Consider the following 24,596-nt stretch of genomic DNA (forward strand, 5'->3'; position numbering starts at 1 on the left):
TTCCACTTTCAACGTTTACCACGGTAGCTTCATTTACACCCATAAAAACCTTCATTTGGTGTTTACTTTCAGAAGTACCTGCTGTTACATTTTATAACATTAAATAACATCATAATTATAGTGGCTGCTCTGGTTGACATTGGAAGAGTTTTGTATCACTGCAAAACATTTTTCTACAATAAAATAACACATACAGTGAAAACTCAAAATAGAAATTAATTTAACAAAGATCACTAAGGAGCCAATCAAACAACAGATCTTGACTTGAGGTCTGAAAGGTAGTTTTATGAGCATCTCTATTAAACAGAATGACAACCAGCAGGAAATAAGAGACAATTAAAACCATAGTCCCAGCAGCTCCAACAGAAGCTCACATCCAGGGTAAAGTTTTGTTATTGTAAACAAATCCCATGAAAATCCCAAATTAATAATAAAGTGATGCTTTTTGTTTAGTTTTATTTGTTTGAATGGGGCATAAACCTCTATCAAGCTTTTTTTCATTCTTCACACACCTATTTCTGACACTTTTTATGCAAACAAATGAGTGCAACACCATGATTGCTTTTGAAGAGGGACAGTCCATAACGTGTGCCATTACTGACATTTGTACAGTTCATCACATGGAAACTATGAAGTCACACAAATTACACAGACATTCTTGGAGAGAGATCTGGGCTGCAGGAGTGTGCATTCAGGAGGAGGCTGCGGTGACAGGCCCTTTTTCCTGCCTTTGACTGTTCACAGCAGCTATAAACACTTTTGACTGTAGACATGTCAAATGGTTTAAACAAATTTGTTAGAAGCTTACTGAGATCTTAACAAATAAACTCAGGCATTCATTGGAGATTGGAAACTTGGTTTCAAAGTATTTATAAAGTATTTATTTGACATCAGCAATCAAATCAGCAACAACCAAAGTCAAAATCAGTACAATGTTACTGTAACTGATAGAAATGATGGTCAATAAACTGTAATAATAATAAGCTTCTAATAATCCATAATAATTCCAGTTCTGATGATGTATTGGTCAATATATGGCTTTTTTGCACCCTCAAATCCTGTTTTTGGCTGCAAACTTATTTAGATAGGCTAGCAATTCACTAACACCGCATTAAGAGGATAATATTAACATAAAAACATATTAACAGCAACAACAGAGATCATTGTAGCCCAGTATAAAAATGGCATAAGAAATAGCTCAACACACAGTCAATGTACACCTGAATCCTTCAATATTTAAATACAGTATTTGACAGTTATAAATTCAAGCCATAAGCACATAGACTTGAACATGAGAATTTCCACCAGTGTTTGTGATGTCTGTCATTGTGTGTGTTTCTGTGTATTCTTCATCATTGCAGCTGTTTGAAGCAGTGTAAAGAGTCACACGAACATAAATCAAACAGCACGAGGCTGTTGGGACTTGTATGAGCAGTGTGGTGTGTTGCAGTCCTCTGCTTATACTGCTGTTTTGTCTTAAGGGGCCATGTAAGGTTTAGCCTGTAGTTGTAACCCTGTTCATAACAGGGATGCTGTGTTACTTTGTCACATCTTCACTGCACATCCTTCTCAAAAGAAAAAAAAATTGTATGATACAGTTCTTGTTTTTTCAGTGATGAAATGCAGCAGGGGTCCATCCGCGGTACCATGTCCTGAAAGGCAATGTGAGGATCACAGGATTAAAAAAAAACTTTACTTTGTTTAAGGAAATAAAAAGTAGTACAAGATTTTGGGAAATAAGTGTATTTGTTTTTTATAGAGAATAAACACACAAGATAAAACTAGGTGCTGACTAGCATTAATTAGCGAGCTTTAGAAATGTTGGTAAGCATATTCTTTATCCTTGTTAGCTGTTTCCAGCCTTTAAAGGTTAAGAAATAAACAAATTTAACATTATTTAACTATTTTTTTTTCAAAAGGAACACATTTTAAATGAAATAACTTGCAAGTTGAAAGTCTCCACATTCTGGTACCTACTAACAGCATGAGAAATTAGCCATGTGTTTCCTACCCTGTGCTGTAGGAAGCTTGGTTGACCTGAGACGCTAAAGAGGCAGAGGGTGTGGACAGACCGTTAGGAGAAGCTTCACGGCTCATGCTATTTGGAGAAGAGTTTGATGACACTGAAAGGAGAAGGTCAACGCAATATGAATATGAATTGAATATGCTCGCCCATGCATAAACCCACACATACAGTACATGGACTGTGCACAGCACTAGCCAGATGTAGCCTACCTTTCTGTGTATTTTAGATTAATATGCAAATGACCCCTATATTAGATAGTTTGTTTCCAAGATCAAAAGGTTTTGCACTAACTAATGTTGTAAAATGCTTTACTAAAAATATTTGACATGCATGCATCATTCCCTACAGTCGCAATAAAGTATGGCTACAGTAAAAGACTCATTATCAATAACTGAATTTGGGAAAACAGAACTTACATCCGCCTGAAGCCAGAGGGCTGTAGGGTCTAGATGCTGAGACCTGAAACAGTGTGACAGTGGATGAGGTACAGTTTGCATCACAGCAGGACTTTAAGATATGTTTACTTTATACAGTAACTAACATTTCAGCAGTATAGCAATATATCACAATATCTACAAGGTACAAGGTGTGTCAGATGATGTCAGCTGTAAAAGCTCTCACACACTAAAGGACAAGATTTATATTTATTTCTGAGGTCTGATAGTGGCTTGATGATTTTGGGAAATGGGATTATTATGTTTTCTTTCTGAGAGTGAGATGAGGAAATTCATATCAACTTCAGGTTTCTGTGTTAAGAATAAAGCTGGAGGCAGGATTATGGTTAACAGTGTTGGGGAAGCTACTTTGAATATGTAGGTAGTAATGCTACAAGCTCTACCATAAACTATAGCAACATAATATGTACTTTGCAACTTAGTGGACATAGAAATGCACTACTGGAAATTTTAAATGATTTTGAATATAGCTACACTACCTGACCACTGCTGGAAAATGTAGGTAAATCAGCAGCTTTACTACCTGCAATGTTGCTACTTCCTGACACTGGTGATTAGCTTTTTTTATCACAAGCACTATATGCGAGGTAAAACGGCTAGCCTGCTGTTTGAAACTACAAACAAACACATTTGTCTCTCTTATTGCTGCTTATAAATGTTAGTGTACTTTGGAGAGAGCCAGTCTTTATGCTAAGTTTCAATTCTATTACAGCTGTTTGAACTATTGCACCGGTCAGTACACCCACATGTGATGTCATGGAATACTGACCACAGCCTGCTTACACTGCATCAAGGTGAGAACATAAACCACTGGAGGTTTTCTGCTGATGTTAAGTTTATCTTTAGGCCACAGTTGGTTTTTAGCATTGTATTAGCATATTTTATAAAATAGTATATCACTAATGTGACATTGTTTATGCTGGCTCTTGCAAAAGACTGTGGAAAAACATGGACAATGAATTAAAGAGAAACCATAAAGTGTCTCATGAGAATAGAATAGTAATATATCTGCTAACACACCGACTACAATAAAAAAAAAGTGTTTATAAGTGAAAGATCTTTTAGCCAGCTAACCACTCTGGAGCTGTAGCTGTGTGATTTGACAGGTAAACTAGGGGTGTAGATCCTCTTCTCCTTCTGACGTCGATTGCAGAACCAAACTCGAACCACCTCCTTCTCCATGGACAGCTGCTCTGAGATCAGGGATATCTCCTCAGAGTTGGGTTTAGGGTTCTGAAAACAACAGCAATCAGCAAAGACAAAATGTTCACGATTTCCTCCTTGTCAACACTGGTAAGATTTTATAACTTAATATTGAATGAAATATGAAAAATCAGGACTTTATATGATGATAATATTAACTAATGAGTACAACTTTATGAAGGCAGCTCAAAAAAGTGCAAACAGTTAAGTACATATGTCTTGAAAACAAATTTATAAGTGAGTGTCACTATGCTCTGGCAACCATTGTACTATATGTAGGCCTATGACATTTTAGTGTAAATCACCAAATGTCTGTAAACTGCTCATAACTCTAAATGGGGTACTTAATGTGAAATAGTACTGGTAATTGTTACTGTAGCTGTAGTATTACTTTAAATTTTAGATTGGGAGGTTTTAGGATGCCAGCATTTGCAGGGTAGCACTAAACAGAGGCTGATGGAAATGTCATTTCCTCAGAAGATACTATAATATATAATGACTTATTATTTGTCAGTGATGGCCAGATGAGAATATTTATACAAAGTTATTAGGCTATAATGTAATTAACAGAGTTATTAATGTCTCTAAAACCTCAGGTGCGGTTATGTTAAACAAATTATGTTTCAGTGATTTACACGAAGAACACATCTTTCATGTTCCATTCATTGTTAATGTCTATAAACATTTGTTTACAGTTATAAACTGCTTGTTTGACCTGAAAAAGCTCAGAAATCGAACTTAGAAAGGGAGCCTGACTATTAAAACTCACTGATGACTGATTCAGTCTTGAACTCACATCAAGAAAGCGTTTCTCCAGAGTCACCTTGATGTTCGTCTCAATGCTCGTCCTCTTTTTTCGTTTGCGCCCATAGCCCTCCATCAGGGGTGGTAAAGAGGGAGGGTTGGTCATTGAGTCAGAAGGTGCATTCTCTAATGTAAAAACAAATATGGCATCAACATGCATTATCGCTTTTGAAAAGCTGTTAAATCAGATAAGTCAGAGTTACATAAAACCTTTCAACGACTTTTCAAGTTTAATTGAGTGAAAAGGGGCTTTCACTCAATCCACTTTTGGTCAAATGCGAACAAGGTATACACAGTAGCAGTCACCGTCAGATTCATTTATGTGTCATTTTGGAAGAAATGTAACATTTATCTTCATTAAATTTGCAAAGCAGATGTTAAATTCAGTTCTGATTACCTGCTCCTTCAACAACATCATCAACAGAGGTTACAAGTGTGAGCTGATACTCGTTGTTGAATTGATTGTTATGGATTCACACACACACACATGTATTATCGTTTTACAGTCTGAGTTTTTTATCGGGTTTTTTTTTATCCAAAAATATTGCTTTTCTTAAAATTCTCCTTAAAGAGCTGAAACTTTACTGAATTTCACATATGCTGTGCTGTAATAAAAATGAAAAGTAAAATGGTAGTCACTGTGTTGTACCTGCGTCACTTAGCCATTTCTCCAGCAATGGTTTGAGCTTGCACATGTTTTTGAAGCTGAGGTTGAGAGCCTCGAAGCGAGAGATTGTAGTCTGGCTGAAATCATTGCCGTACAGTTTTCCCATTGCGAGGCCCACATCTCCCTGTGGTAGAACACACCAACACACACATAGTGACCTACAGTTTATTTAGAATAAAAACAGTGGTGTGCACATCTGAAATCTCACTTATAAACCACAGTTGCATAGAAAGAGTGGCTGGTTTCAACTGGAGCCTCTTTCAGTCTGAGAAGTGTAGGGACTTCTGAGGATATACACAGTAAGTGTCCTTAAAGCCCATGAAAACTTGGTTTTGTGGTTTCAGATCTTATCTTGAGCGTATAAGACATTTGAAGGAAAACACAAATATATTGATGACCTAACATTTAAACCTCAAAAAGTCTAATCACGTGGAGCTTTTTCGTTTAATTACCTGAGTGAATCCTAGTTTGATGCGTCTTTGTTTGAATGCTTTAGCAAACAGCTCCAGTTCCTCCAGATCACTGGGTTCTTCCTGTGGTGCTACTGACATATGTTTAGGCATCTGCAGATGAGACATGTCCATGTGGTTCTCCATAGATGGTCCTGCCAGACTGGAGCGACTCATACCCTGGATCAGAAAAACATCACAGTAAAAACCATTCCTTTCCAGGTGAGGTAAAACGGGCAATGACCAACAACAAAAAAGTATTTGCAAAATTCCACTTTTGTTTAGCCAGATATTCAGATTTCAGGAAGCAGTCTGGATTTACCTGTGGAGTCAAAGCCAGTCCAGGCTGATGCTGAAGAAGACTGGTTTGACTCTGGCTAGGTAGGGACAGCAGGTTCAGCTGTGCAAAGGACAACAGCAGGTTTTGATCAATTATCTGTTTGTCACTACAAGACTCTGGCATCTTCCCCCCCCCAAAAAAAATAACTCACGCAAAGTAGTTTTTAATTTTGTATTTTTATACAGATTAAACCACAGTGTGCTTTAGAGGTGTACTTTACTGCCTCAGTCCCTCCTTTTACACCAGGAGGATTCATTAATATATTTTACATTTCTGCTTTTTCAAATGTTTCATTGAAGTCACCTGAGGCTAAATAACTATTTCCAAAATGTCATGTGTTGTTCTTTTTATGACTGTATCAATGAAAAGATACCAGATGATTAAACTATTATTTTATGTACATTTTCCCAGAATTCTTGATTACATAATATGTGCATTACATTTTCAGAAATCTCGAGCAGAAATGTTTTGAAGACCTGAATAAGTGAATGCTTGGCTATGATCCAGCAGTGAGGGTTGGAGGTTAAAGCCACTGTGGTCTGAGACTTCACCTTGGTGATTGGTCGAGTTCTGGGAGAGCTGGAAGAGGGAGGGCGACGACAGGTGGGACGGCGGCATCAAAACCAACTGCTGCATGGTGTGGAGAGAGGTGAGATCCTGGAGCAAAACAAAAAGTAAGCCTTAACTCACCTGTACATGGGGACTAAGGGTTGGAGTGAATAAACTTTATATGAGCACCCTGTAGTGGTGGAAAGTATATTTACACAGTTACTTACCAACGATTCTGAGACACTACATTATATGAGTATTTCAATTTTATAATTCTACTACACTACTTTTCAAAAGAGAATATGGTACTTTGTCTCCTTTACAGTTATCTAACAGCTATAGTTAGACTACTAGGTACATTACTGGTAAATATTTTTCATTCAAAACATATGATCAGCTTATAAAATAAGATGATTTTCAAACTGTGAAACAGTGATTTAGTACTGCAATTGTATTGGTTTTGGGAAGAGAGAAGTAATGGTAATTAAAAATAATGGTAAAAACCGATGCAGCAGAGGCTGAGATATCCTAAATCAGATCAAATTGGTCAAACTCCAAAAACATAGGCTCCTTTGTCAGACCCTCCCTGCCCGTTAAAAAGCCTCGTTATGAATACGCTGATCTTTATGTGTAAAATCACTTGGATTCCATTTTAAATAACATTTAAAATGTACACATTGTACTTGTGGCAGAGTACTTTTACATTGTCATATTTCTGTTTTTACCTACCGTAAGTAAATCAGAATAGTTCTTCCATCCCTGTTGCTCTGTGAAGCCCACTCTCTGATAATAATGCTACATACTCTACAACAACATGCTTAAATATAAAATAATCAGAGTTGCCGAGTATTTTAAAATGTGTATCTTACCCCTGTCAGCTGGCCTCCAGGCACTGGAGAGCTCTGTGTCAGGTGACATGTCTTCAGCGTGGAAGCTGAATGAGGCAAGTCGTTGATATCCTCTGTCTTTATCTAAAGCACAAGCTTTAACTCAGGTATGAAATGAAAAGATGAACGTATAAAGTGTTGTGAAGCTGCAACAATGAGAAGCACTGTCCCAGGGGTTAATTGCTGTGTGCTTATATGTGTCTGCGTACACGTGCACACGTTCACACACGGAGACTCGTATACACTGGCTCCAGGACCAGTTTGATCACTAAACATGAGACTAGACTAACCCTCCCCTTGGGCAAGCGAATATGCAAATTTCCCTCTCTTTCACTCCCCCTCTTCCTCCTAACCCCTGAAAGCCATGGCACTTCCTGAACACATGAGCATGAATAGAAATGGTTGCCCCTGCCAAAATGAATGTTTGGAGACATATCCGAAATAACTGCAAACTATATTTTTAGCCGTCATTATTGACATCTGTGGGGAGAGCTGGTAGTTTATCCTGAGGATGTTAGCCTTCTAGACGTAATGTGAACCTTGTGTCCCAGGTAAAAGAAGCTTCAATACCACATGGCTCTAGGCTATTTGTATTTCAACTCAGTTTCGTTATTAGTCTGTCAAAAGATACCTAATGACTTTTGATATCCTTTGCTTTTCTTATTGTCAAATACTGCAAAACCAACAAGGAACTGATCCTAATAAGTATAACCTATGTGCCAAAACCTGATATATATAATCCCATAAATTATTAATAACACATTAATGAGCCACATCAGTGTGTTGAGTGACATCTTCCATCATTATAATGAACATGGCCATTTTATTTTCAGTCTCACTGCTATAAATACTCACTAGAGCATTAAATACTTATTAATCTGCTACTGAAAATAGTCCCCAACAACTGCAATATTTATTTACTCCTGGTTTTTAAAAAAACTACAGTGAGTAGCTGTTTTAAGAAGCTGTTTTTAATGAAATTATATACTTATGACCTGTTTTTAAAGCTTTGTCTTCAGGTAGAATTAACAAGATCACAGTATTGGCTGCTGATCACACAGTGTCTTTCCCAGTCAATGTTTCCTGGCAGTTTTGGTTGTTTCAAAAGAAACAATGGCTTCATAAAAAAATCAACACACACATCGTGGCAGTACACAGTACAGTACTTAGAAGGACAGTGGTGGTGTAGAAGTGAACTTGACCCATGTTTCCCTCATCACAGTATCTGAGTGTGTTATTTAACAGGAATGCAAGTCCCGCTGATGACTCAGACCTCATCCGTGAACTTTAAAAACATGAAGTGCAGCAAGTTAACATGAATTCTGGTACTCACTTGTCGATTGAAGTCAATTCCATTTTGCTCTAAATGTCAGAAGGGAGAAATAGATTGAGATGATTAAAATGCTGCTCTGTGACACCCAGAACAACTCAAAGATCTATCTATCTATCTATTTTATAGCTGCAGTGACATACTTTCCAAAGTATGGATTTAAATGAAAATATGTTTCAAATGAAGTAAAACTGATCAAAAACATTAGCTGATAAATAATGTTTTTTGTTTTAATTTGATTTGATGGATTCATGGATCGATATTAAAACAATTTTGTTAACCATAGTAATATTTCATGTAAAAATATTTCAGGATTACAGCTTCTCAAACATGATGTTTTTCTGCTTTGCCGTGTCTTATTGTAGACAGAATCAATTTGAGGTTTAACTATAGTTCGGACAAAACTGTCACTTTGGCTTTTTTTAATAATATTTGTCACTACAAAACTTACTGGAGCCAATTTTCTGCACACGATGCTTTGACTATTTTAAGTACATTATTTGGATTATACTGACGTTCTTTTACTTATTTTCAGTACAGGACTTTTACTTGTACTGGAGTATATCTACAATGTGGCAAAGAATCTGGATAATTGTTTACACACTCAGCTGTGTATACGAAAACGTATATCTGACAGGTCTTTTCGAGAAGTGCAGTTTCTGTCTTGGAATATGCAGCAGTCAGTACTGAGTGTATGTAGAGAGGACAGAGCGAGAGCTGATAGAGGAGAAGAGCTCAAAGGTGTGTGACAGTGATCGTCAAGTCATTTGAATGTCAAATCGGGCTTTTGGGATTGTGTGTGTGAGAGAGAGGCAGTGAGCTGTGAGCTGTTGGAAACACAATGCAAATGCACCCATAACCCCTTCTACGCATGCATACACACTCCACCACCCCCACCTCACCCCACAATGCTACTGCCACCCCCCACCAGTACAACCAGCTTCACAGCCAAACTTCCAGTATGGAAATGACAAAGAAATGCAAATCAGCTCTGAGCGCAGGAAGCCTGTATTAAAGCTCTATCTGCACATACACACTAGAGTTGATGGTATCATACAAGCACGCACACAGAAAAACAGCTGCAGTATGGAAAAAAATTGCCATTCTGCTTTTACTCCACATGTTGGCAAAAGGAAAAAAATGCAAGGGAATTAGAAAATGTTCTGACAACAAGTGCAGAGATAATTTCTTGGCACACTGATCTGTTTGACTTCAGTTAGTCTTCGGGGTGAATATGACTTTTGTGCATATTAATCACACAATCAGTTTCCCAACTCCACACAACATACTAATAGTGTTTTGTAAGTACTCATTTTGCACATACTGCAGTATGCTCACCAGTGGCTGTAAAAAACTGTGATGCCACTTGTATTTAAAACATAAGGTTGGAGTTATATTTGCATTACAGTCCACAAATTCCGTGAAAAAGACCAAAACCAACAATGTGTTAGTTTGTCTCTTAATACATTCTAACTTCCCTGTTCTATCTGTGGCACTCAGCACCAAGCCCGTTAGTTCCTAATATACTGTATATAGTGTTAGGTATTTTTTTAGTCAGATAGAAATTGGTTAGATACTTGTTGTATTAGAAATGTTTAGTGGAGACAGGATGTCTAGTTTAAATGCTTAGTCATTCTCATGAGTTTTGCAGGATGCACATGGTCAAGGATAACTAGATAGAAAAAGTTTGATTGTCAGCAGGCAGGATGATTGTTGTTATTATTATGATATGTTTAACCGTAATTGTAATCATAATATTTTCTTATGTTTAATGTCATGACATGTCACTAGATGTCATGTCAGAATGTTCTTAGATACACACCACTTAATCAACACTCACACACATTGATTCTCTCCATGTTTTGACTACTGCTATGGTCAGCTGTAAAGCTGGCATATCAGGTGACGCCACGGTTTGACGTCCCTGTGTAGTATGGGGCTAGCCCAACCGAAGTGATAAAATGTATAGGCTATTGTGGTTCAGGGGCTTTTCATTCTTCATCTGCCTGCGCGCAGTATTGGAGGTGGAAGATACCTGGACGTGTAATGTTAATTTTACCTGTGATTCTTTGAATAAACCAGCACAGTTTTTTTTTATATATCCAAGTAGTCCGCTTCGTCTCTGTGAGTTCCTGGTTAAAAGAGCCGAAAAAAGCTTTCAATAGGTATATTAAAAGAAAATAAAGGTTTTGTAATTTCCTAAAACAGTTGAACATTTGTGTTTAGTTTTTGTATTTTTTTTAGCAAATGTTACTCCAGCAGAAGTAAATATTGCATTTATTGGGGACTATTTCCACCAGAGGATTAATACATGTCTGGTGCTCTAGTGAGTATTTTGAGCAGTAGGTTTGTGTATGTTGAGACTGGGTCCAAGTTACCTACAGCATGTGCATTCATGACAATGAAAAAATATGTCACGCAGTGTATTGTTGGTGCTATTTAATGTATTTTTAATAGGTTTTACACAATAACAGAGCTCTATGGTGCAGAGGAACAAGCTATCAGGCTCTGGCTATACAGCCAGCACTGAGTAGGATCAAATCATTGTTGGTTTTGGTCTTTTTCAGACCAACATTAATACTTGTTTTTGCTTGTCTTCTGAGCTTGGCCTTGAGCTGACTCTGTGTTTGAGTTGTTCCATGTGTGAGCTGCTCCTCTTTTTCCTTTGTGCATCATATGACAACAATGTACATGATAATTACGTTTATTGGCCAAATATGTTACACAAGGAATTTGTCCCCAGTACAGAACCGAAGCAGTCATCTGCAGCACCAACTCACGCACACACACAGACTGATGGCAACCCTGCTCTGGTCATTGGGAGCAACTTGGGGTTCAGTGTCTTGCCTAAGAACATTTTGACATGTGGACTAGGGAGAACGGAAATCGAACCGCCGACCTTCCAGTTTCTGAGCCTTAGCCACCCTGAACTGAAACACTGCTGCAGCAAGTTATGCATGGGTTATGACTTTTTTGGGTAAACTTCATTTAGTCTCTTTTCCAGTCTAAGCACTCCACATGCTCAAAACCTACTTAACATTAGCACAGGGATGAAGCTCTATGCACTATTTATCCAAAATATGAAACATGGGAAAAGATTTTTACATTTCATACTATAATTATACTATACAAATAATCCATGCCACAAACCATCAGAGAAAATATACTCAGTTGTCATTTATTAAAGCACACCTATGCATTTAATACAGCTGTCATGCAATAAATCCTGCAGTATTGTTAAGTATTTTTAGTCAGATAGATATTGGATAGATACTTTATGTATTAGAAATGTTTAGTGGAGATAGGATGTCTAGTTAGACTGTTAAATGCTTAGTCATGCTCATGAGTTTCTACAGGGTACATCTGGTCAAGGATAACTAGAGAGAAGAGTTGATGACTGTCAGCAGACAGGGTGTTTAATATTATTATTATGATGTGTATAACTGTAGCCTTAGCCATAATATGTTCTTATGTTTAAGTCACGACATGTTACTAGAGGTCGTGAGAATGTTAATTACGTTACACACCACTACACCAGCTACACACCACTTAACCAACAGACACACACACATTGATTTTCCTCATGTTTTGACTACTGCTCTGGCCAGCTGCAAAGCTGGCACCGGGAGACGTCACGGTTTGGTGTCTCTCTCTGTAGAATGGGGTTAGCCTGAAGTGATATAATGTATAGGCCTATTGTGGTTCGGGGTCTTTCATCTTACATCTGCCTGCGAGCAGTTTGGAGGTGCAAGATACCTGAGCATGTAATGTTAATTTTACCTGTGATCCTTTGAATAAATCAGCACTGTTTTGAAGTTACTTGGACTGTCTCGTCTCTCAGAGTTAGCAATGGTAACAAGAACCATACCCTACAGTACCTTAATGAAAGTTATAATGCCTGTCATCCATTCTTGTGCTGTATGAAACTTCTTAATTTTTTTCACATTTTTCAGATGTGGGATAGTGTAGCAGATGGCATTTGAATATTATACTGTCTAATTGTACAGTTTTTCAGATTCCATCCATCAAGCCAGCCCAAGGCAACACAAGCTCCCAAAGCAGCACAGAAAGTTCAGCATAAAAGCTAAGTCACAAATCTGAATCTGTGATGTGAAGCAGCACTTACACCCTTTAAAGTGACTACTTGGTGTCAGACTGAAGTCCCCAAAAGCAATCCTGTCTCTCAGTCATTATGTTTAAATCCTACTGATTTGCAACAGCAAATACCTTTTGAGAGAAATGTTATACCATCTGAATCATGTTGTTTCTCAAAAAAAAAAGCATTATCTGTAAAACATTCACTGAGTTTGTATTCCCTACAAGATTCAGCTGTGTTATGGTTATGTTCGGATGTTCAACAGGACTTGGTTTAATTTAGAGAAGGACTGTGGTCCTCCTCAAACATCTAAAAAAATCAAAAGTGACTTGAAGCACGAGACGGGATGTGTTAATATTATTAACATTTGCCTATTTTCCTACATAATTTCTAGGAAACAGTTTTTTATTTTGTGTTTGAGATTTTTTTCCTGCACACTAGTAAAATGGAAGTGAATGGATCTTAGTTCATGGTGCTCACTGAAAAATACCAATTAAAATTTTTTTTCCTGTTATTGGTATTTATTGGAAAGATGCAACTATTTTAATGTTATTTTTCATTGTTGTGAGCACCACTAACTACTGTGTATATTACATTCACCTTCAGTTGTACTGGAGTGGAAGATATCATTGACAGATATGTCAACCCCCATTCAAGTAAAACCAAGAATATCTGCAGGTATAGACACCTATATTATTTAAGTAACCCTTTCAAATAATACAGCCTCTAGAAAACAGACAATGACCCGAATAATGATGGTGCGTTAAAAAACATCCATTGACCATATATTGACAAAAGCTCAGACATTCAGCACTTCCATGAAAAAGAGCTGTTCACTTCTCTCGCACGAGGCCATTGTCTAAATAAAAGTTCCACATTTTCTGTCACTGGTTCCTGGTTTTGTTTTGTGGCTGCTTGCTGTCCTTAGCCCCCAGGTAGCAAGCATTTCTCAGCAAACAGCCTCAGGTGCATCCTGGTATAGCAACCAACTGTCACAATATCCACACACACACACACAGCTCCCCACGAAACAGGAGCAAGTCAAAATGCTGCAGGTTTGGCTTTTGTTTGTATCACTCTGGGCATCGACCACTATCAGCAATAATTCGCTGTTTAAAGTGTGCTATGCCTGATGAATTCAAATGGAGCTGCTGTGCAGTTATAATTAAATACAAATGTTTTTAAAACCCGGTGAAAATTACAGCAGGAAAGATGATTAGCAGTAATAAAACCTAGAACCAAAACATCAGTGTGCAGTAAAATTGTGCAGTAATATTTATATAATAAAAGTCAGGTTTAAAAATGATACAGTATTTCACTAGCATTCTTCAGAGTCCAACAAACACCTTCTCACATAATCCAGACAATATATAATTTTATGATTTATCTTGAAATCTTTTGCACATTGAAATGCTTTTGCACAAGTAAGTTTCCTTTTTTTATGTTGAAGCTGATAAAATACGACTTTCTAAAGGAACAAATCAAGAAACAGAAAGTTTCAGGTTTCAAATATAAATGCATTAAGACACTATTTCTGTGCAACTCCAGCATCACCCACAGAGACGGAATAAGCACAACAGAGTAACAGTCATGTTTCTTGAATTTGTCTGTTCAGTAGTGTTTACATGTGTGTGAAGTGGGTGAAATATTCTTACCTGCCTGTTCAACTGCAGCCTCTGACTGCTCCAACGTGTCTGCACTCATCTTAATATCTGTAATGATAAATATAGCTGATTTTCCTACAGGATTGTCACATTACTAGGACAATGAAGCACTCAGGCCACCCAGGAAAATGATCTTGAGTTTATTCTAATGTGCCCTCTCCTTCACACCACCACACAAACTCTACACACTGCTGTGTGATTCCAAGTAATATACATAAACAAGGCAGATATTCCCATAAGATACTGCCAATCATCTCTGTGTGGAATATTCACACGGCACATGAATGCTAATTAAAACTCAGCTCAGGTGTATCAAATTAAATAGTAAATAAAATGAAAAGACACAGAGGAGCCTCACAGAGGAGTGACTCACCGCAGTTAAACAGTATATGCCGTTCCAGCTGCCGTCTGTCTCCCTGTTAATTCAGAAGGAATCTAGTGCTGGGGTAAAAAGTTTTGGAAATCCACAGCTGCTCATTGGCATTTTCCTAAGTGGAGAAACGTTCACCTCTGCATTACACCCTGCACTGCCTGGTTTATTTGCATATGTCTCTGTGTGTCCAATCCAGCTTCAGACTGTTTGCATAAAACAACAATGGGTTTACTGCAAATTTAAAGCATGTGTGTGTATGTGTGTGTGTCCATTTAGAAAGGCTGAGTCTTTGGCTAATTTAAAGCTGATGCTTGTAATATTCATGCAACCATATATAGCTCAGTGTGTGTTAGTGAAGGGCAGTGTTAATTGATTTGAAAATGTGCACTTGGGGTTCAGAGAATAATGATGAGCTCACTATATTCTGACATGTTATAAGCTGAACAGGCAACAAATTATTAAAGAAAGTAATTGACAGATGTACTGATAATGCAAATAAATGTTGGTTGCAGCCTTGCACCTCTTCTGCTGAAATATTACACCTTGTGTGTTAATTAGCTTAGACATAAAACCTTTAAACAATTTCATTAAACACAACTCTACAACAAATTAGCACAACAGAAACTAAAGAGTCAACAACATAAACTAGAACAATATAGATCTTCAAGCCAGATCCCTTCTGCAAGACCTAAGGCACAAGATGAAGGATGGATCAAGGACCCAGAAACTGCTAATTTCTAAATGATTAATTAAATCAAATTATGTGGACCCAAATGATAGGAAGTAAACCCTGGTAGGTGCTTGTTTGTCCTAATTAGTAAGTGCAAATGTGCAAAAATCAATCTTCCTACATCAACAACATATAGAAAAATGTTATTATTTGTTTATTTTTAACCCTGGATGCAGGGGAAGAACAGGAGACAATGAACCCCTGGGCAGAGACATGTAAATGACCCCGCCCCCACTACATAAGCCACTCTGAATGAAAAACAAAGCGTTATGCGTCTTTATGGTTCCTATTCATTTCTTTGTAATTGTTTTAATTAATTCATTTCTCTTTGTAGTTGTTTTGTATCGCTTTGTGGTTGTGTCTCATTGTGATGGTTTTCCATCTTTCTATAATCACTTAACATTTTTTTGCAATATTTTCTTTGTTTACATTTCTTTGTGGTATATTTTTTAAAGTGGCCATTTGATCGACAACCAAAAATGTAAAGAATCACTTCAAATAGAGCCCATTCAGTTATTCTTCCATGCCCAGAGGCCTGTACCAGCAGCGGTGTTGACATGCTTCAGATAGCCTACCCCGACCCTCTGTGATTTCGCAGACAGTCCGCACGGTGGCGATAGTGCCTTTTAAGCTGTCTGGCATCCCCGTAATAACAAAATAAATAGAAGAAGAAATTGAGCCATTTGATTGGTGATTGCTAGGGGACGAACAGCTTCTGAGCAACCGCTACCGTTACACCTCTAATTCAGGGCAAAAGCAATCATTTTTCGTCCCCCTGTATAGCACAGTGTAATCCCTGCATGGGGACATCTGTACCGAGATATATTTTGGTTTTTGAATGTAGCTAAACCAGCGGAGACCACGTCTACTGTGTGCTTGGATATATAATGTAGCCCTTTGCAGTCGTTGTTTATCAGGTGTGACAGTCGAAGCCGCGTCTCTGACAAGGTAAGTGAGCCACCTTGCTAACGCCAGAAGCGAGCTAGCCTCACATTTCTGTATAGATTAGCTTGTTTTTTGTAGTATGATACCACTGTTGTGTCTTCTAATTTATGCTTTTGGTATGCCACCAGCGATAGCTCTTGTCTCGACCTCCCTCGGTCAGGTTAACATTAGCTGTCAGTGTGTATGCTGATGCTGGGCCTTCAGTGTTGGCTGGTACTCACAACAAGCTAGCGTCTTTGACGAGGACACCTTTTGGCAAGGAAAACGTCATTTTGTAGCTTTGGTGTAGCATAGTGTGCGCTAGAGAAATGTTGTAGCCCTTTTACAACAAATAATATCTACTTCACATTACTATCATCGATATTCTTCACTGGTGAAAGAATTGTTAAAGTCCTGAAGTAGAAGTACAAATGCTTCACAGTAAAAATGCTCTGTTACAAGTTAAAGTCCCATGGTTAAGTCCGGTGATGAAGATGTTAACTTTGGTAAAAAATTTGTAAAGTCTAATCAGTAAAATGTATTAAAATTTCTTTCTTCTCGTTGTGACTAATACTGATCATTAGACTAACATTAGAAATTCATTAATATCAAAGCAGTATTTTTACACTAAAGTTGGTGTAATTGAAGTTTTTTTTTCAAATGATGGTTAACACATTTGAAGATGTCATTTTGGGCTTTTGTGCATTGTAATGCACATTTTCACTTTTTCTGACAATTAATTGAGAAAGTAATCAGCAGGTTAACCAGTAATCAAGTCTAGTCAAAGTGTTTATTTGTCATATGCACAGTTAGGAATATATAAGAATATAATAAGAGAATGTATGCTGCATGGGAGCAGCATGTGCAGCAGTCAACAGTCAATGTGCAATTATGCATGTGCAAACTGAGAATGTAAACAGTACAGGTTGACAGTACATGGCGTATTTCCTGGTAACAAACTCCTCAGCTGTTTAAGAGTCTGATGGCAGAGGTGGGGGTGGCTGTGACTCACGAGGTAGGGCAGTCGTCTCCCGACCAGCAAGTTGGTGGCTCGACTCCCGGTCTCCCTGCATGCCTAAGTGTCCCTGAGCAAGACACTGAACCCCAAATTGCTCCCGGTGGCTTGTGTGGCAGCCTGTCGTCATCAGTGTGTGAATGTTGTGTGTGAATGGGTGAATGGTGTATCATCTCCTGTAAAGCGCTTTGGCTGGTGCAACCCACTGTGAGAAAAATGCGCTATATAAATACAGTCCATTTACCATTTACCATGGCAGAGAGAAAGAAAGAGTTTTTCCGTCTGGAGGTCCTACACTTCACACTTATGAACCTCCGGCCAGAGGGTAGGGAGCCAAACAGTGTAATATAATGTAAAAGTGTTTTTTCTTCTTTGAGCCCTAGTTTGTTACTCTGGTTAGCGGTAACATGAAATATTCAGTGCAGTCTGTAAGTAGTACAGTAGCACATTTGTGTTGTTTTGTGTTAGGAAAGTGGGAGTACTGGAATGCTTACCCCTAAAATTCAATTAAAAGTACTGTCTTTAACTTTGCTTATCTTCTAGAACGCACTACAATTTCTTAGATTTATCTTTGAGATCAAGAGCTTGAAAGTGGCTGAAATGGATGAACAAAGTGTCGAGGTATGTATTACTATGCTTCTGGACATCCTTAATGCTCACCCCTGAATGTTTACCATTAATAACTGTGTTATCTAGTCTGATGGATCAGTGGATCAGATCTTGAGGCCAGTAGCCAAGAGAAAAGATGTATGATCTCTACAGAGAATTATAGATTTTTCAGAACAGAAAGCACTTTTTGAGGTTTTGCTGTAAAATTTGAATCTTCAAAGGCAGACTGTAATCTAGATATGGCTTGAGTTGGGAAAGAGCCATGTGCACACAAGATTGCATTATCATAAAATGGAGATTGCAAGACTTAGCATTTAGTAATAAAACTGTCCACCACAACCCATTAAAACAGCTTTGCAATAAACCTGCCAGCCTTTGTGAAACGTATGATGTTTCACTTTGCTGACACTGTGTCTGGGATGTAGTGAGTTGTCATCTCAACTTCTGTCTCTGTGCAGAGCATTGCTGAGGTGTTTCGCTGCTTCATCTGCATGGAGAAACTGAGAGATGCTCGTCTCTGCCCACACTGCTCCAAACTCTGCTGCTTCAGCTGCATACGAGTAAGTATGCAGAAGAAAATGTTCTCTGTATGCTGATGGTAGTAGTACATGTTGGTATTTAAAAGCAAAATCAATTAACTATGCATTGGTGTTCTTTCTGCTATAACAGGCTAGAATACACTTAATTTTTGAGGTTTAAGGAAAAGTGCATGTATTGCAAGTAAACACGACCGTGAAAAACACTCATACACAATGGAAACTTTGCAAGGCTTTTTCATTGTCAACCAGAGATTTAGAATAGCACTGTCATACAAAATTTAAAAAAAATGAAGTGAAATAGAAAAGGCTGAGATATCCTGGCTTCTTCAAGCTCTGAAAATACTGCATCTCACATTTCCCACAATGCAGTGCAGCAGTATCATCCCTAGAACCTCACTGCCCATATCTGTTAAGTGTTACTCAAGCAGAATAAATAATGCATTTATTAGTGACTAGTTTTGGTTACACACACATCTGGTGCTCTAACAAGTATTTACAGCAGCAGGGTGGTGTATGTGGGGTCAACTCGACACAAACTACAGTTGCTGTGCTCATCATACTGAAGGAACATTTCACCCAATGCGTCTTTAAGACTTGTGCTTTTAATAACTTCTGCACAACAATTAAGCTCTCTCGCAAAGTCTAATAAGATGTCTGTCTTTTCCTACACATATAGCTGTTGGAATCAATTCATTGTTTGCTTTCATGGGATTCAGTTATAATAGGAGTATTCTCACCTGCATCAGGAATAGAATTGTGTATTCAAAAATGGCAGCATGTGAGCATTGATTGTGTTTGGATGTGGTTATTATTCATTTGAAATATCTTGTTTGACAGCGATGGCTGACGGAGCAGAGAGCCCAGTGTCCTCACTGTCGGTGAGCTGCCGCTAACACACACACACACACACACACACACACACACACACACGCTACTCTCCATATTGTCTGTTTGAACGGAATGACTTTGAAATGAACTGAATATGATAATGTAAACAGCATAACCAACATCATGTCACATAACATTCAGCTGCATATTTCATTAGTTGTTGATATGAATGTACTTTAAGTTCATATTAAACACAACTAAAGTTACAGTGGTATGAGATTTTCATGGCATGATAACCGTCTCAGAAAATATCAGGGTTTCATGGTATTACACAATTACTAATATTATCAACTAAAACAATCCTTAATGGAATGAAAACAAAAGGGTCTTTTTTTTATTGTGACTGACTGATGATTGAGCCGGATTGCAGCACTAGATTGGCACTAGATAAAAAAATAATACTATAAACATGACTTAAAAAAGTTTTTTTAAAAAGCATATAAATGTAAGGTGTTGTATTACAAAAGCATGTTAGTTTGCATGTTAGTACCAGTAGCAGAGGAAGTATTCACATCCTTAAGTAAAAGTACTACTATCACACTGTAAAAGTAGCTTATTCTGTTCCAAGTAAAAGTCTTGTGTTGAAAGTGTTAAAGTTGCTAATTTACTGTATGTGTGTGACAGCGCAGCCAACTGGTTCTGTTTGTACCTTCTCTCACACACACACACACACACTCTCTCACTCATATCAGCCGACAAAGTTTGTGTTTCTGGGGTCAGATCGGGATCAGTGCGAGCTCTTTTATAAATCAGAGATCAGCGAGCGAACAGACGATGTGGAAAATAATTTTGATAGCACATTTTATGACCGACATTTATACGCTCACATGCTTTATTGTTTGGGATTAAAGTTTTAAACGCAACACATACTTTGATCGGCAAAGAGGTTCTCAAAGGTGTTTGTTTTTGGTAAGTAATCCTGTGCTGCTGATTTTAATTTCTTTTTCAGTGGATGGAGTATGGTGATGGGCTATCAGCTTCCTTCTTTCTGCCATTTGTCCGCTGCATACTGTTGCAACCCTAAACACGACTAGACCTCAGGACATAACATGACCACAGTGAAGGCATTAAATGTAATAAAAACATAAACAGTGTCAAAAATAAAAAAGATTAGGTCTTAGGATACACTGTTTGTAGTCAGGAATAATGACACCAGTATAAAGGAGGCCCCTGAACAAGTGGTGCTCAGCCTTTTTACAAAGAAGAGTTTAACAGATGGTTAGCTACATGAGAGGAATCCTGAATTGCCTTAAATTAAAGGGGTTGTAGCTTTTGATACAGTTCACACCACTCGGTCCACCTGTGACTTCTCTTGCCGTCTTACAAATCCTGCAAATGATGTTTAGAAAACTTTTATTAGTATTATGGTCAAAGTGTGTGTTGCTTAATATTTGTTATATTGTAAGGGGTGTGTTTTTCTACACACAGGGCTCCACTCCAACTGAGGGAGCTGGTCAACTGTCGCTGGGCAGAGGAAGTCACCCAGCAGCTGGACACCCTGCAGCTCTGCAGTCTCACCAAACATGAGGACAACGACAAGGACAAGTGAGCACCTCTTAGGCCTCGTTCACACTGCAGGCTGAAGTGACTCAAATCCGATCTTTTTGCCCAAATGTGACTCATATCCGATTTCCTTATGACAGTGTGAACAGCACAAATCCGATTTTTTTCAAATCCGGCCCAGGCCACTTTCATATGTGGTCCTAAATCAGATACATATCCGATGTTTTGCAATGCGACTTCAGTCTGAATGGCCATGTCGCATTTCATGCGATTTTTATGTCATTGAAATGCGACAGATGTCACAATTCTGCGCTGGAGGAGGCAAGGCCATAAGCAGTATTTGTGCTCTCCTCCTTCTTGATGTTCTTCTCATTATTATTTCTTTATTTCGATTGCACATTAACCGGTACATCGCTACACACATGCTATCACGAGCCGCATCCATTTTTATTTTTGCAAACACAGTACGCTGCGTCTGACGTCACGTCTTCTTCTGCGCATGCGGGTCACCTCAGGGCCGTATACTGTTCACACATGAGACGGATGGCAGTCGCATTTAAATGACAGTGTGAACAACAGCGCAAAAAAAAAAAATCGGATTTCGGCAAAAAGACCTGCAATGTGAACATAGTCTTACTTCCCTGTCTTGATTTCACATGATTTTAAAATCATTCCATTCTAGTAATACAGCACCCTCTTTTGGGGATTTTCCTCCATAAATCAATGTCTATGTGCTAGTAGCACAGCAGCTCCTTTTAAAAATTAACTTTCTTTGAGGTGGATAAATACAGTGGAAGTTGTCTGATCTCCTTAAAATGTCATCACAGCTCAGCTTTTAATCTGTTACACCCACTGCTTTTATCATCCAGTGTTGCATTGAAATCGACAAATGGAATTAGATGCAAAGTTTTAGAGTAACATGAATGAGACAAAACTCATACATAGAAGATGTTCAGTGATGTTTGTAGAGGAAATTAGGAAAATTACAAAAATTGTGGTGTTTGCACCCACTGCATTGTTTATGGACCCACTTCTTTGTGCAAATTTATAGGAACGTCTGACATACAGTCATTGTCCTGTATGACCTACTGAATATTTATAGCTATTCTGTCTTTGGTGTGAGGTTTGTTGGGGAGGTGTAAAAGCAAGAGAGAGAACCTGAAAGCAGGTGAAAATGGGCCGCCATGGAAACGGATGTCCTGTTAGCTACCAGCTGAAACCTGTAGCTGAAAAGCTGATCTAGTTATATTACTGTAATAATAGCTTTTTTTAGGTGTGAATATATCTTTGACGGTTTTATAGTAGCATTAATGAGGTTTGGGATCCCAGTGTTCACTTCTTTTATTTGATTCTGGTGGTTATACTGCTTGTTGTGCCCTTAGCACACTCCGTTTGTTTTTCTTTTTCCTCTTTCTCACTGTTGTCACCCTTGTCTCTGGCATTTTGAAATTTCATCAACTTTGTAGACACACTGAAATAGAACAGACCAGTTCTGTCTGATGTACTCCTGTCCTGTTGTTGGATTATTCCTCTGCAGATGTGAGAACCACCATGAGAAGCTGAGTGTTTTCTGTTGGACCTGTAAGAAATGCATCTGTCACCAGTGTGCTCTGTGGGGAGGCATGGTAACATTTCACATCTTTTACTCTTAGACTGTGATTTGCATGCAAATTACAAACACCTATATTAATCACAATTAACAAAAAGGGAAAGATTTGGGCTGCAACTAATGATTACTAATTAAGATGATGAATATTTTTTCAATGTATCTTTTAATGTTTTTAATCTGTAAAAGGTCAGAAAATACATACAGCAATCCAGAAGCCCAAAATATTCAATTTACAGTAGAGACGTAGCACATCTTCATATTGGAACTGGAAGCAGAGCATAATTGGTGTCTTTGTTGTGTCCAGCATGGTGGTCACACCTTCAAGCCTCTGGTGGAAATTTATGAGCAGCATGTAACCAAGGTGAAGGAGGAGGTTGCCAAGCTCCGCCGCCGCCTCATGGAGCTTATCAGTTTGGTGCAGGAAGTGGTGAGGACTCGTCAGAGCATTAAACCTTTTTATTGTGAACTCTCTCTGGACTTACCTGTAATTGTAATGCCACCCTCTGGCAGAATTCTCACCTGTGCACACCCTGGGACTCATGCAAAAACATTTTAACATTCTTATCCTAAAACTCTTGTACTTTTATCTGAGGGATTCTTTTGTATGAGTGTTCCAAGTCCAATTCGCCAAACTTTCCAAACTTCACAAACTTATTTATTGTACTTGATGATGCCCATGACTTAGATTTTTTTGCATTGTTTTTTTATTTTTATTTTAGTTGATTCCTGCATCGTATTCCAAATCCAATCCAGTTAAGGCATTGTAAACTTTTTTTTCACACTTGTATGACAGGTCTGAGCTACTCTTGAAATTTGTTTATCCCTCTGAGAAAATGTAAGTGTGAGAAAACTGCAGAATGTGACAAGTTGTCTAATGTGCCACTTAATAACAAATCTGGTCAGTGAGTGGTTCTTGCATAAGGGCCCGGTATCTCATAATCTATCAGTCAGATTTCTACTGAATTTGTTTAGTGCAAAAAGTAGGAGTAAATATGCAGTTTTACATGTTTCAGTAAAATGTAAATGCTCAGTCACAGAGCATGGAGTTTTACAGGATCAGAGTTTTTGGAGCACCTTTGTAACTTTATCTGCTCGAGTGTGAATTTAAAGCAGGCACAGTGACAAAGCAACAGCACAGGGTTAAATATAGAGTAACAAATGTGTTTCTTTCCTTGCTTTTGAAAATCACCAATGTAATGAACCAAAAATATCTGAAATTAGCATTATTTAGGTGGAGTAAATAATATCTATAGAACATGTAACACAGGTGATGAGCCAGTTTAGAGGGGAACTCACATTGGATCAGACTATGAAATATATTCTCACTGAATATGTTTTTTAAAAAGTCTTGATTTATCAATGATAAAAAGTATTTTTTTTTTTTTTTTTTTACAAATTATTCAAACTGAAGGCAGGACCCATACGTTGTGTTGCTGAAATCCACTAGATGGCGCTAACATGCTAATAATTCAGTTGAGACTGAAGTTGAATCTTGTTAATGGTGTGTGTTTTCACTGGGTCAGGAGAGGAACGTAGAGGCTGTCAGAGGAGCAAAGGATGAGAGGGTCAGAGAGATCCGAAACGCTGTGGAAATGATGATCGCTCGTCTGGACAACCAGCTCAAGAACAAACTCATCACCCTCATGGGTAGGACACCAGCACACACACAGTGCAGCTGTGCTGGTGATGGTTTCATTAAGGGGGCATTTTTTTCTCATTATTATTTTTGTGCTGGCTACAGTACATTAGATTTAAACTGCTGATAAAGGTCAAACTACTGCTACTTAAAAAAACAAAACAGGGTTTTGATTTTAAATTATAAGCTGGCAAGGCAAAATGTGAATCTGCCAAGTTTGCTTTTTATGTAGCTAGTCAGTTCAGTCTAAACATCATTTTCATCTTGTGGTAAAAATGTTTTGTTTAACCACAGAAGAAA

The 24,596-nt window shown here is 38.1% G+C and overlaps 2 protein-coding genes across 3 annotated transcripts in view; one reads left to right on the top strand and one right to left on the bottom strand.

The window, feature by feature from the left end:
* Nucleotides 1–989: 989 nt before the first annotated feature.
* Nucleotides 990–14,872, bottom strand: pou2f3 (POU class 2 homeobox 3). Its single transcript, XM_020598425.1, has 13 exons — nt 14,844–14,872; nt 14,462–14,518; nt 8,714–8,742; nt 7,363–7,464; nt 6,491–6,601; nt 5,927–6,004; nt 5,608–5,784; nt 5,138–5,279; nt 4,481–4,614; nt 3,556–3,714; nt 2,443–2,485; nt 2,012–2,123; nt 990–1,652 (listed from the first exon to the last, which is right to left on the bottom strand). Exons 2-13 carry the CDS (start codon nt 14,508–14,510, stop codon nt 1,610–1,612), a joined length of 1,179 nt encoding a protein of 392 aa, XP_020454081.1. The 5' UTR covers nt 14,511–14,518; nt 14,844–14,872; the 3' UTR covers nt 990–1,609.
* A 1,382-nt stretch (nt 14,873–16,254) lies between these two features.
* Nucleotides 16,255–24,596, top strand: part of trim37 (tripartite motif containing 37) — a 25,263-nt gene continuing 16,921 nt past the window's right edge. For both annotated transcript variants that reach the window (XM_020598417.1, XM_020598418.1), the window contains exons 1-8: nt 16,255–16,521; nt 18,056–18,133; nt 18,580–18,681; nt 19,498–19,538; nt 20,977–21,093; nt 22,589–22,676; nt 22,965–23,087; nt 24,184–24,307. In XM_020598417.1, the coding sequence (XP_020454073.1) occupies nt 18,113–18,133; nt 18,580–18,681; nt 19,498–19,538; nt 20,977–21,093; nt 22,589–22,676; nt 22,965–23,087; nt 24,184–24,307 (616 nt within the window). In that variant the 5' untranslated portion in view covers nt 16,255–16,521; nt 18,056–18,112. The remainder of the gene's footprint in view (nt 16,522–18,055; nt 18,134–18,579; nt 18,682–19,497; nt 19,539–20,976; nt 21,094–22,588; nt 22,677–22,964; nt 23,088–24,183; nt 24,308–24,596) is intronic.

Source organism: Monopterus albus, unplaced genomic scaffold (assembly GCF_001952655.1).
Source record: "Monopterus albus unplaced genomic scaffold, M_albus_1.0 scaffold38.1, whole genome shotgun sequence".
NCBI lineage: Eukaryota > Metazoa > Chordata > Actinopteri > Synbranchiformes > Synbranchidae > Monopterus > Monopterus albus.

Bases quoted from the DNA above. Each gene is read 5' to 3' on its own strand.
- pou2f3 (XM_020598425.1), bottom strand. From the start codon at position 14,510: ATGAGTGCAGACACGTTGGAGCAGTCAGAGGCTGCAGTTGAACAGGCA. The intron at 8,743-14,461 runs GTAAGAATATTT...TCTGACATTTAG, and splicing joins GGCTGCAGTTGAACAGGCAG to AGCAAAATGGAATTGACTTC. The intron at 2,486-3,555 runs GTTAGCTGGCTA...ACACTGTTTCAG, and splicing joins ACAGCTACAGCTCCAGAGTG to GTCTCAGCATCTAGACCCTA.